We start from the raw sequence: 12932 nt of genomic DNA, 5'->3' as shown, positions 1-12932 counted from the left end.
CTGGCTTGTGCTGTGTGGGGTAAGGGGCAATTTTCTAAATCGCATACCTGCGAAGAGAAATAGCATACCAACAAGCCGTCACGTGGAATTCGTCTCAAAGTTATCCCAGCCAATATTAACTTTAATTCGCATCGTTTTCACAAGGTACGAGGGAAAATCCAAATCACATACCTGCCGACAGAAATCGTATACCAACAAGCCGTCGCGTGGAATTCGCCTCAAAATGATCCCATCCAATGTTAACTTTAATTCGTAGCGTTTTCACAAGGTTAGGGGCATTTTTCACATTTAAATAAGCATCTAACACCTATTAATTTCCTCTTATGAACGAATTTTATTAATATTTACGTCAATTTATCAAAATTCACTCGTAGTTTACCTAAACGGTTCGAAAATGGCTCAATTATAAATTTTATATAAAAATATATATATAGGATCATCCATAGAAAATATCCATTCTGAGTTGTCAAACACATTTCCGGTTGCCTTGAAAAATCAGTTGGTTATAGAAACTTTTCCCTTTAGGGTTTTTCATGATACATAAGGGTTTGAACAAAATCGATGGGTAACACGTCGGGTAGCCCCCTTGTATGTATTAACTTGGTCAATAAAGGGTTTAATATAGCCAAATACAAGACGTATGTCACATTCATAATATTCATGAATGATATTGATGAACCGTCAGATTTAAATTATTTAATAGGAAATGTGCCAAATAAAGGGCAAAAATTAGATATTACTTAGTTATCTCGTCTAGAATATGTTTGTATATACTAATAAAGTTGGTCTAAAATAAGAGTAATGATAAAAAGAAGCAATTTTAAACCACTCTCTATAATCAAAGTTTACCCTGATGAGAAGATTTCGTCATTGCTTCGGAATATTTCTTTTAAAGCTTGAAATAATTGTAAACACTATGGAATTATTTCAAGATTGTGTGTTCGTTCTTTAATTGATATTATCTATCTGTAAGCTTTTCATTATCTAATTTTTATCACTGCAAAATGATTAAGTAATAAGCTTCTACACGTCTTTCTTATTGTACTTGGCATTATAATATTTTAATCGTACAAAAGATAGGCCTTTTAAGGCTCGTTAAAAACGTAAGCTATTTACCTTTAAGCAGTGATGGGTGCTTTCATCTTATTTTTAGAGATTGTGTCAGTCTGAGGAAAGTTAAGAGGTTTATCTTACATAGATTAATTGATTTTGCTGTATAGACATAAAGAAACTTAACACGATGGATCACATGGCACCCCATGAGAAGAATTTGAAACATTTTTGACTAATAATTACATAATAGTATGAAAATAAGAAAATAAATCAAAAACCAAAAAATGATTTTAATAAAAACAATAATAACAAAAAGATGAAATCTGATAAATTATAAGGATGCTTTTAAATGTAGGATGAAAGTCCAGGCACAAAATGAATGCTCGAAGAGAAATACGAAATAATTTCTTCTGTCGACGAGTGAAATTCATCGATTGAGGTGGATTGTTTTAAATTTTAAATATTTTCCTTTAATATCTTGGAATATTGGTTTCCCGAAATTCATCGTGTCACGTTTCAGGAACTCCTTTTTAGTATTTTTTACTAATTTATAAATATTTATTTTAGATGTCGGTGACTCATTGTCAAAACCTCTTATTTTGACTCACTGTGTTGCAATGACCCTGAATTCACTATAGTGGGATATTTATATATACATTATACACTGTACAACAATATGAAGAGAATAAATAAAAACTTCTCAATTAAGATGTATAAATTTCTTCTTAAATGACACTTAATGGCTTAATATCGCAGTTCAATCGCATTCGAGCATGAAAATTTTAAATTGCTTTACAACAGGTCCTTACCATTAGGCCTATTCGCGTTAACATTAGAAAACTTAAATTAAACACAAATTAAAATTGCGTAGCTTCAATGTCATTCTCGTCTACGTGCAACACTATGGCATTAGGGTCCTCCTCTTTTAACCCAACTTTATCCGTTGTTGAGTTATTAATATTTTCCATTTTGACCGACGTAATATCATCAACTACAAATGCTTCATTGGAAGCACCTCTGGCTAAATGGCGGTCCATTTTCCCCGTACTAGGCGCTTCGTCTCCTTGTTGTCTAGCGAAACTCACAAATACCTAGAATAATTTTAATCATATTTTTAAAATATTTGTTTATTTAAATCATTCGGTGTATTTCAGCAATAAAATAGCTTATTCTAGATATTGAAAAACCATTAAAATTTTCATCGGTTCTAATTAGATAAACCGCCACGCATTAACTACAAAATGGGTTAAGCGAAAAACTTTAATTTTATAGAGGCATCTTACCTGGTCCAGAGTGGTTTGACTAATAGAGAAATCTACAAGGCCTAATTTCTCTCGGTTCTGCTCCAAGTGACCAAATATATCGTGAAGGGGAATGTTCCTTTCCGGTAAGCTAAATTCGATCATGTTGTAATGTCTCGCCTGTGAGAATGAACATACAGTCAAACTAAACCAAAGTACTTTAAGTGCCAGTAATATTTTCAGACCGTACCCTTAAAATGGCACTAGGAAAAAAGGTCGACATGAAGTCTGTTATGAGACTCATGTCATCCACAGATTCCATTACCCTTAAAGTTATAGTATAACCGGTTCCAAACCTAAACAATTTGGAAATTTAAATCAGGTGTATTGCTTATTTTATACACCAATTGATGCGTACTTGTATTTAAGTGACTGAGGTGAGCCGAGGCACCGTATCCTTCCGTTGACCATGATAGCCAAACGAGAGCACAGAACGTCGCATTCCTCCATGCTATGAGACGTGAGCAAAACAGATCGATGATCTTTCACCGTTTGGAGAACATTGTTCCAGACTAGCCTTCTCGTTACAGGATCCATACCAGTCGTGGGTTCGTCGAGCAAAACTATTAACGGGTTGCCCAACATGGAAATGGCTGTGCAAACCTTACGCTTCGTTCCTCTGCTCAAAGTGCCTACGTGACGATTAGTGTAGATTTGCAACTCGAATTTAGCCATAGCTTTTTGAACCACCTATTTAGAAAGTATCGCGATTAACACATTCGAAACATAATAAACTTATTTGGTCTAAGAATTGAACTCTTACCACTTTTAGATCTTTCTTAGGAATGCCCCTGAGTTTCCCATAGAATATGAAATGTTGTTCCGGTGTTAAAAGGTCATCTAGCGCATCAGCTTGCGGACAATAGCCCAAGAGCTCGCTATTGTTGGACAAAACTTTGGATATCCTACAAAATATTAAAAGGGTGTGAAAAAGACACACAATTTAACTGGAATGTGAATTTTTTACATACTTTTGGCCACCAATAAATGCTTGACCGTGAGTTGAAGTTATGTGTCCAGTTAAAATTCTAAAAAGGGTGGTTTTCCCTGCTCCATTGACCCCCAAGAGACCAAAACACTGTAGAAAATCAAAACAATTTAAATGACAATATCTCTCAAGTTCAATTTGCAAGTCAAATCGCAAATAAAAATAAATAACAAATCTAAACGCTTAAATTTATATTTAGATTTTTCCTTCAGATTTACCTCTCCTTTGGGTATTCCAAAAGTGACGTTATTGACAGCAACGTGTTCGCCAGCCACGCCATTAAAAATCTTGCGTATGTTTTTTATTTGTAGGACGTCATCTTTACTAGCTTCACTCTGTACCCTGGCACACTCTTCCGCCACATCACTGTCGCCAGGAAGCGTTTCACCCTTAAATTGAGGCCTACAATATGGAAAATTAAATTTGAATAAAATTTACTTTTCACGCTCAAAAATGTATAATTTATATCTTACGCAGGTAGGAAAGACACCCAACGAACTTCCAATAACAAATTTATGGTAAATAGAACAAAACCTTCAATGGACAAGGCAAAAATATGCGGTAAAATAACATTCCAACTGAACGGGCTTTCGTAAGTATCTTGGCCAAAAATGGCAAATATTTCCGCTTGAATGTGATTCTGCGCCATAGCAACTAGCCCGCCCATTAGGCAATATTGAGGAGCGATCAACGATATGGATTCAATCAAGTTCAGCCAGTATCGAGTACCCTATTACGTTTTGAAAATAAAAAAAACAAATTAATTTACTTTAATAACTACAACTATAGAAATTGATCAAATAAATTAAAACTCACGGTTCCAAAGCTGAAAAGACCCAGTACCAACATGGTTATCATAATACTAACTCCAACGAAAATGTTCATACAATATAGAATCATGAATGCGATACTCGCTTCACTGAAAAGCTTCTCTAACAGGTACATAAGAGGTGTTGTGGCCCATCTAAAAAATATACCAAATGTATAGGGATGATTCATTTAATATATTAAAGTGTAATTCTACTATATAGGGTGTCTTCATTTGATCGGCCCAGGCATTTTTCTCAAAAACTTTACTTTCTAGAAATATAAAAATTTTAGTATGTACTCACTCGGGGGAGATCGTTGTTATTTGTAAATTTCAGAAAAATTGTGAAATATTTCACGCTTTTAGAAGTGTTAGTTTTTGAACGCTACGTGGTAGACGAAAAGTTTCAATTTTGTTTGTTTTTCATGACCAAATATTTCAGTGATGAAATGTCCGAATTCCACCATACCAATTCCATTAATGGTTTTCGAGTATTCACGATTTTTCTGATATTTACAAATAAGAACGATCTCCCTCGAGAGAGTACATACTGAAAATTTCACATTTCTAGAAAGTAAAGTTTTTGAGAAAAATGCCTGGGCCGATCAAATGAAGTCACCGTGTATATTTATCGCGACATTCTGCGACCGTTTCTGAAAACGTTATCCAATATACTTGAGTAATTACCCAAAAAGTAAGAGAAGAACAATCAACCCTGGCAGATTGAGTTTGTCGACATAAAGCGGAAGTCCAAAAATGAGTACGATTATAGTGGATATGCCGACTGCAATTACAACTAGCGTCAGATCCCAAATGAAGGCTGAAAACCAGTAGAGAGCGGGTCCGACACCAGCCACGTACTGAAGCCTCTTCTCTTCGTGGATGCGCTCTTTAACTATATAGACCACGAAACTCGTCGGAATGAAAGCAAAGCCCAAGAAAATTACCAATGCGACGCCTAATTCAGCTGCTTTGTTCAAACTAAAAATTCGCAAAACAAATTTCAATTAATACAAATGCCAGCCCTAAAAGTAAAGAATAGAAACGTACATAGTTGCACGTCCAAGCTGCTCAGTAGTGACTTGTAAAGGATGGTTGAAGACCGAAATGCCATAAGCTGTTGAATCCATTCCCAGTTCTTTCATATTGGCGCGTAGGAGAGCGTTACTCAAAGAATTCGCATACGCCGCTGTCGAGTGAAATCCACTGTTATCGTACCACACTTTCACCACGCCTTTGCCATCATTGCGATTCAGAAAGGTAAAGCCTCCGTATCTAAAATATAATTTCGATTAAAATCTGTACATGCCAATATACAAAGAACGTGTACCGTCTTTCTGTGTTAGCAATATAAGTGTCGAGTAGGTAACGATTTAGGTCGTATCCTGTCAGATTGTTGAGAAAATCGCCAGTGTTTGTCTTCGTAAGAGGGACATTTTTATAAAACTCAAATGAGTTTTTGATACGAGCTGCTTCTTCATCGTCGAAACATAAACCGCCTCCCGAAAGTAAAGCTGTATTTTCCAAAATTTCAGTCACGTTTCGACCACACCAAATTCTTTCCCTTAAAACAAATAAAATGTATTCAAATTCAATGAAACCAGGTTTTGGTCTATTTGGAACACGTAAAGTTGGACTACATACTCTGGAGTGGCCGTTCGTGTGCAAGCATTACTTAAGCCGGGTCGAAAGAGTAGTGAGTCCAAAGTTTTCGATAAATCACTATTTTCTGTTCCGTTGAAGCTTAAAGAAGTTCAATAAAGTATAATTACTAACCGGATCAGTCTTTAACCTAAAATGGTGAAAACGTAATCTACCTGTAGAAACTGATGGCGTTGGGACCATACATTGGTGGAGAGAGTACGATAGACGGTTCCTTGGAGCCTTGCCCAGCTGGCTCAATCAACGAGAAACCCATGGCAATGGCGATGAAGGCGCAGGGTAGCAAAATGCTGGTACTAATAGCTCGCCAATCGTGAAGGAAATGATAATATCTTTTCAAAAGTAAAGCGTGAAACTGATTTAGTTTCAACTTGAATCCTTTAATGGGTTCTTTACAGCCAAAGTCTAGAGCCGAGCCAACGTAGGCGTTATTGACGTAAGAGTAGTCGTTCAGCAATGGATTTTTCCCGTTTATATGAGACAGTTTGGAAATGTGGTCGGAATTGGGCTTAATAACAGAATTTCGTCGCATGGGTAGAGGTTCCGAGTGAGAAACCGGGAGGGCAGTGTTGTCATCCAAACCGCAAAGCGTAAGAAAGACTTCTTCTAAAGTCGTGCTCGATATCCCGTAGCTACTGTAACCTAGGTTGTTAATACTGGCGTCTAACTGCTTGAATAAGTCTCCGAAAGAGTAGACCTTTCCTTCGGAATCCCTCTGGGGCAAACTGACCACTACTTCCGAGCCATTATCCTCCATTAGACGTGCTAATGGAACGTGCGCCTGAATAAAGGTCAAAATGTTTTCGGATTCACTGGAGTCTGATTCCGAGGAGCAAGAGGAAGATGCCCGTCCGGAATCGCTGTCAATCTCAGGTTCGCCAACACGAGCCAAAGTCAACTGATATCCGCAACCAAACTTGCTCTTTAGCAGTAGGGGAGAGCCGTGACATAATAATTTTCCCTGAAATCCCAAAATAGTGAAAATCCCTACTTGTAATTAAATACTAATAGTCTACAAATGAATAATTTACCTTGTGTACGATTGCGACTTTATCACTGAGGATATCAGCTTCGTCCATATGATGAGTAGTTAATAAAATAGTTCTGCCTTTAATGGAAATTAATTTTATATAATCGCTCTACAGATTTACCAAAACCAATTATAAAAGTTTGAAGAGTTCAAACACCCAACTTACCATGTCTATACTTTACAATAAGATCCCAAATACTTCTCCGGGCTACTGGGTCAACACTACTGGTCGGTTCATCCAAAATGATGACCTTGGATCCGCCAATGAAGGCCAAAGCAACGCAAAGACGACGTTGCATTCCACCCGATAAGTACTGACTTTGTTCGTGTTGTTTGTCGAAAAGGCCCATACTGTGAAGCATTCTTAAAGAAAGAAAGAAAAGCGTTAGTAAGTCAAAATAACAACTAAAAGCTTTAATACATACTCGTTAACATCATCCTCGAGCTGTTGACCAGTGAGCACTCCTTTCAGTTGGGCGTAAAACTTTAAGTGTTCTCGAACAGTCATTCTGGCGAAAAGGGTATTATATTGAGGACAGTATCCTAACATTTTCTGGGCTTCACTGAACTGGTGAGGAATGTTTTTTCCGTAAACGTAAACTGAGCCAGACGTTGGTGGATATTGACCAGTTAATACATTTCTGAGAAATATAAAAATGAAAATGAAATATATTTTAAGCCCCTTACTATCTTACACTTACATTGTAGTCGTTTTTCCAGCTCCGTTCTGACCTAAAAGGGTAGTGATATGTCCTTCCATAAACTCCAATGTCAGGTTTGATACAGCTACGCGCTCCATGGGTTTTCCTCGGTTGTAGATGACTGACAAACTCCTGAGAGATATACCAACGACGCGCTCCTCATTATTAGACATCTTTTTCTCTTCGTCGGTACCCTTCAAGTCTTCGCCAAAAAAGTAACCAATGTTTTTCCCAGAATCGGGCATCTCGAAGTAATTAATATTTTTCTTTTTTCCGAGTCCCCAATAGCCGAGGCTCAAGGGAAAATACCACGGTTTCTTGTTGGCCGAATTATCTGCCAAATATGGAAAAAGTTAAAACTACTTTATTTATAGCTATTCTTATTACTGTCGCTTACGAGGCCAAACGTTGGAAATGTACCACCCTAGAATGAAATAGAGAACTATGTCAACAGCGACCATTATGACGCTGTAGACAAAGTTCATTTCGTCTTCATTTACAGACTGCCAGATATTATCCCACTGGATTCCAACACCATGAGTTTCATATCGGTTTATATGTAAACAACCGTAACAGAAAGACGTACACATCAGAAGACTCTATATGCGACAAAGTAACAAAAAAATTATTTTCGAAATGAGGAGTAAAATCGAAGGGATATTAGCTCAACACATACCGTAACTAATTTCTGCCAAAGATTAAGTTGCGACTCCAAGGAAACAATGACGACGAAAGGCAAAAACGTCAATAGGTAAATGACGATACCCGTCAAAGCGGCGATGGTTGCAGTCCTAAAGAATGCGCTAATCAAGTAGCTAAGAAATACAAATCATATTATAAACCTTACTCGTAGTGGAAATTTATAATAATAACTAGGGTGATACGTACCAATACATGATGACTAACAAAGCAAACTCCAACAAATAAAGGAAAATGATGAAACCGTCAGAATAGGGAAAGACACCACCGACTTTCAGGATGAAAACAGCAAAACAACAACCGATACATAGTATGAAGAAGCCTGCTATATACCAGGCCATCCAACCCACCCATTGCTTTAGACCCATTACTTTCAGTACCTAAAACGTAAATGAGTATAAAATCTAGGCCGGAATAAAATTTATTGTATCGTAATTAGCTTTCGATTCAAAGAAAACTAAAATACCTCTTCGAGTTTCAATTCCTTCTCAATGACGTATTCCCTAATCAGAAAAGCGACAAGGAACAGCCAGCAGACTGAGATAATAATTGGTAACATCCCTTTGAGAAAAACACCAAATCGGTCTTGATGGTAGCAAGGATAAGGGAATTGTTGCAAGTACGTGGTTGGGCGCACGGAAATTTTTCCATTTGTTTGTACGTGAAGGATAGCGTTGTCTATCATCTCCTGGTATTGAAGGAAACCACGAAAGTACCTCATGTCGTCCAGGAAATCATCCCTTGGACCAGGGGCCCAAAATCTAGAAAAACAGAGTTGAGCCTTCAATTAAATAATTTTAAACCTAACGGTAGAATTAAAAGAGATTAGGATATAAACTAGTTTGTCTGAAAATGAGATAAACCGAGAAAGGTAAGGTGAAATTTTAAGAAAATAACACTCACTGCATCTTTTTTCTTCTTGTCGTGGGAACGTTATCGATGTCCATCCTGATTTTGTACTTGATATGTTTTGGGATAACAGTTTCGCCGTCAGCCGAACGTTTGCTTCGGTAAAAATGTTCAACATTCGTCGGCTGCTCATCGATGAATATTATACCAGCTATAAACTCCCTCTTAAGACTCAACTTTTGGGCCGCCAATTCCACTTCCTCTTCCGTATCGTAGCCATGGAAACGGTTCAGTTCAAAACACTGTGACATATTCCCAACTAGTTGCATCAGCTCCAAAAGGCCACTGACATTCTTTAACTGTTGGTTGATAGACGAAATATCAAACTGATCCAGGATGTTGGACGCGTCTTCGCCAACGACTTGTTTCAAAATGGGCTGAACAGCCGGAGTGCCTAGTAATTCCTTCATCTTTTTTAAGAGATCTCCGCGTTCTTGCAGATAATGAAGACCAGATATGCCTTCACCCCAAGCCTGGAGGGCGGTTATGAACCCCGAAAAGGTTTCGAATGTTGCATTGACTTGATGGAAAACTGCGCTAGTGACTGCATTCTTCGGAGCGTACAGAATCTTTCCGCGAAGTATTGGTTTAAGGAAACCCCATAAAATTGGACCCCCGCTCATACGAAGAACTTGCTCGTATCCAGTACGACAGAAATGACCTAACGAATTAACATAAAAAGGTAAAGAATCGAAAATAGACATAAATTTACGATTAAACCTACTGGGCAAGTCTTCAATTTCTTGATTATCAAGAGTTGGTTCTTTGGTAGATAACTGCAAAAGTTCGAGTTCTTGGTTCAAAGCTTTCAGAGTTTTACCACATAATAGTTTTCCAAATGAATTTAGAGCTGCCGGTGCTAATGAAATCACGCAAGAAACGTTACTTTCGTTATTTTAATGCTACTATAAGGGTACAATATTAAATAGGGAAATAATAAACGTTAAACACTGTGCAAAAGTATGCTGCGTATGTTTCACCGCTTTGGAAGTTGAAGTTAAACCCTTATTAATTCCCCTCTTTAAGACCACAAAATAACTCATCGTACTTCCTAGAAGTTTAATCCCTTCCGTCGTTATATTTAATTTTTTGATTTCCGTTTGAAGGGCGGGGTCAAGGGCGTTGGTTATTACACCAGTATACTTTCTCAACTTTGGCATAACACTAGGTGTTGACTTGAGGGCGTTGAACGCTTGCAAAGCCTCCGTCCACGTAAGGTTCACCTTTCCCAAGACACCATTGATACCAACCTCAACGAACTAGGATTAAAAACAATTGTAAACTTAATTATTCAAAGCAAATATTATGAAAATGTAGTTACATTTTCGATAATTCTGGAGAAGGCTAGCTGGTTAAGGAGTTGGCTCGAAACTTTGAGCGCTTGCCCGCTGGACAGAGAACACAGAGCGTGCGTAATATTCTCTGCTGTAACGTCAGGTGAGTTGAGTTTTAGAAGCTGGTTTAGTTCGTGTGGGTTGCACATAATGTTTTGCACGGATTCCACCAAATTCTTGCTACTGAGAACCTTAGTCAGATCGATTTGACCTTCCAATATTTCGGAAACAGCGCTTTCGTGCAAATCCAACTCCTCGCGCAGAAAATCGGCAACTTTGATTGTGCCCGTGTCACTGAACAGATCCTGAAGACGATCTGTAATGCCACACAAGTTAGTACAAATTATTACAAGGCTGAAACAATGATTTTGAAAAAAAAAGGGTACTTACACTGTACGTTAAACAGGTTAAGACCCTGAAGTGACTTTAGGCTTCTCATCCCTTGAAGAACCATCTTTAAGTCCTCGGCGATACGACTACCTTCGATAACTGGTTCTACTTTATCTACCAAGCCTTGCAGACTGAATGGGAATAGGAAAAGCCATATAACACTTTTCAATAACTAGAAAACTTTCATCGCGGCGAAATTATAACTCTACCTTAAGAGTAACTTATCCACAGTATTTTCTCTGAGAATTTGTACGACAGACGTTAGCAATTCCGTTGTAAATCCTGCCGAAAACTTATTCAGCAAAGTGCCACCCACCGAAGCTAAGTCTAAGAAGTGGTTCATGATGGATTGAATGTTTTCCACTAACTGCTCCAACCATTGGCCCCTTAACAATTCTTGATGTTGCAATCTGGGAATCTGTTTGCAAAGTCCATTTCAGAAATAATTTATTTTACAATTTTTTTAAGCAGAACCTTACTTCTCTTATAATTCGAGCAGAATCCAAAGCATCAAGAATCGTAACGATACCACCCTTCTTACAAAGACCGTTGACTATTATGGCTTTTTCAGTCAAACTGATGGCTGGTAATCTCATTACAGGCCTTAAACTTTGATTATCACAGATCGCTTTGGATACGGCTTCCTTGGAAAAGTTTTTTCTGGCCAGCTAAGCAAAAGAAGACTTTTTTACCAAAAACTTAAAGTAAAAAAACTCGCGTACTTTAACTTACCCAATTTAGATTCAGAGAGGCATTTAGTAGAGCGTGCACAGTACCGTCAGTTAAATTCATTTGGTTACTTTTCAGAGCCTGTTCCAATCCGCGTATGTTCCAAATGAGATCAGACAATGAGTGAAAAACGGGCAGTTGGCTTCCGACAAACTCAGAAACAGACGTCCAAATGGCGTTTAAGGAGGACAAATTCTTCGACGAACCCGTGTTTAACTCTTCTAACAAAGACGTAATATTCTTCATGAAGCTACCGTATCTATAACATAAATAAGACAAGATATTGAATAACACTCCAAACCGCTTTCATCGAATATCGTACTTGTTAAGGTTTTCGACCAAGCTAGCATTATGAAATACGTCAACGCAGTCACTCATCACGCCGTATCTTTTCGAGGAACGGAGAGCACGAGAAACGCCACTGACAAAGTTCATACTCTCTGACAAAACACCCAGAGGTGTTACACACTGCAGGGATGGGTCGTATCTTTTGGAGATGATATTCTGAATCTGAAAATAAAACTTACTATGTTAGGACTGGTTTTTTCCCATGTGAAGGCTGGTATTCACTAGAACGAAGCCACTGTGACTGTAAACATCGATGCAAAACCAAACTTGTAATAGGTCGAACGAGATATGTTTACGTTGACGCTCCCCATTGTGTCGTTTAGCTCTTAGTGAAAACCAGCCTTTACAACAATAAAACTATGAAATGTATAGAACGTACCAGTCGAGCGATTCTCTTAAAATTAAATCTTTTTGAAGCCCAATGGTACAAACGCGCTAAACTCCATTTAGGAAGGTCACAGAGCATTACTTCAGGTTCTGTTAAATAATCAAGTTCTAAAATACCACAACTAAAATAATATATATTTAGAGCAGACCTGGTATTTTTGACACCAACATATGACCAATAGTACTAGCAGTTACTACAGGAAGGGATATGTTTTCGTGCAAACACCACAAATCATTCCTACAGACAAAAGAACAAGTCGACTGAATTTAGGCATAATACTAAGGGGTGTTATAAAAGATAACCAATTAAAAAATTTGCGACAGCTTCTTACTGAGCCTTTAGAAGAGTCGGAAGCGCTTCCCAAACGGCGAAAGGGATCGGTTTTAGCAACTGACCGTCTAATCTATAGAGTCCACCAGGTGCTTTCACAAATTTACTAACCAAACTTTGAACCATAGGTATTAGGTCTTCCACGTTGCTTTTGTGAAGCCAGAAACGAATTTTATATCGCAGATTTTGATCCGCTGACATGACCTAAACATACTTTTTTAAGGCTGTTCTTTAAGATATATAAAAAAAGATAAAAACTTAC

The 12932-nt window shown here is 37.7% G+C and overlaps 1 protein-coding gene across 2 annotated transcripts in view; it reads right to left on the bottom strand.

The window, feature by feature from the left end:
* Positions 1–1390: 1390 nt before the first annotated feature.
* The window catches only part of LOC149964938 (uncharacterized), a 46741-nt gene continuing 35199 nt past the window's right edge, over positions 1391–12932 (bottom strand). For both annotated transcript variants that reach the window (XM_090180942.1, XM_090180952.1), the window contains 34 exons: positions 12672–12874; positions 12489–12577; positions 12332–12429; positions 11927–12114; positions 11608–11863; positions 11355–11543; positions 11085–11293; positions 10876–11006; positions 10473–10801; positions 10200–10410; positions 9876–10010; positions 9146–9812; positions 8709–9003; positions 8432–8622; positions 8220–8358; positions 7941–8142; positions 7544–7877; positions 7268–7483; positions 7009–7205; positions 6844–6920; positions 5968–6773; positions 5795–5893; positions 5481–5714; positions 5201–5425; positions 4838–5131; positions 4159–4306; positions 3816–4072; positions 3561–3744; positions 3326–3432; positions 3118–3259; positions 2713–3044; positions 2545–2650; positions 2337–2474; positions 1391–2144 (listed from right to left, as the gene is read on the bottom strand). In XM_090180942.1, coding sequence (XP_090037068.1) covers positions 1911–2144; positions 2337–2474; positions 2545–2650; positions 2713–3044; positions 3118–3259; positions 3326–3432; positions 3561–3744; positions 3816–4072; positions 4159–4306; positions 4838–5131; positions 5201–5425; positions 5481–5714; positions 5795–5893; positions 5968–6773; positions 6844–6920; positions 7009–7205; positions 7268–7483; positions 7544–7877; positions 7941–8142; positions 8220–8358; positions 8432–8622; positions 8709–9003; positions 9146–9812; positions 9876–10010; positions 10200–10410; positions 10473–10801; positions 10876–11006; positions 11085–11293; positions 11355–11543; positions 11608–11863; positions 11927–12114; positions 12332–12429; positions 12489–12577; positions 12672–12874 — 7662 coding nt within the window. In that variant the 3' untranslated portion in view covers positions 1391–1910. The remainder of the gene's footprint in view (positions 2145–2336; positions 2475–2544; positions 2651–2712; positions 3045–3117; positions 3260–3325; positions 3433–3560; positions 3745–3815; positions 4073–4158; positions 4307–4837; positions 5132–5200; positions 5426–5480; positions 5715–5794; positions 5894–5967; positions 6774–6843; positions 6921–7008; positions 7206–7267; positions 7484–7543; positions 7878–7940; positions 8143–8219; positions 8359–8431; positions 8623–8708; positions 9004–9145; positions 9813–9875; positions 10011–10199; positions 10411–10472; positions 10802–10875; positions 11007–11084; positions 11294–11354; positions 11544–11607; positions 11864–11926; positions 12115–12331; positions 12430–12488; positions 12578–12671; positions 12875–12932) is intronic.

The sequence above is a fragment of the Leiobunum rupestre genome, chromosome 1, assembly GCF_980474605.1.
Source record: "Leiobunum rupestre chromosome 1, qqLeiRupe1.1.hap1, whole genome shotgun sequence".
Classification (NCBI taxonomy): Eukaryota; Metazoa; Arthropoda; class Arachnida; order Opiliones; family Sclerosomatidae; genus Leiobunum; species Leiobunum rupestre.
This window is presented reverse-complemented; position numbering and strand designations above follow the sequence as displayed.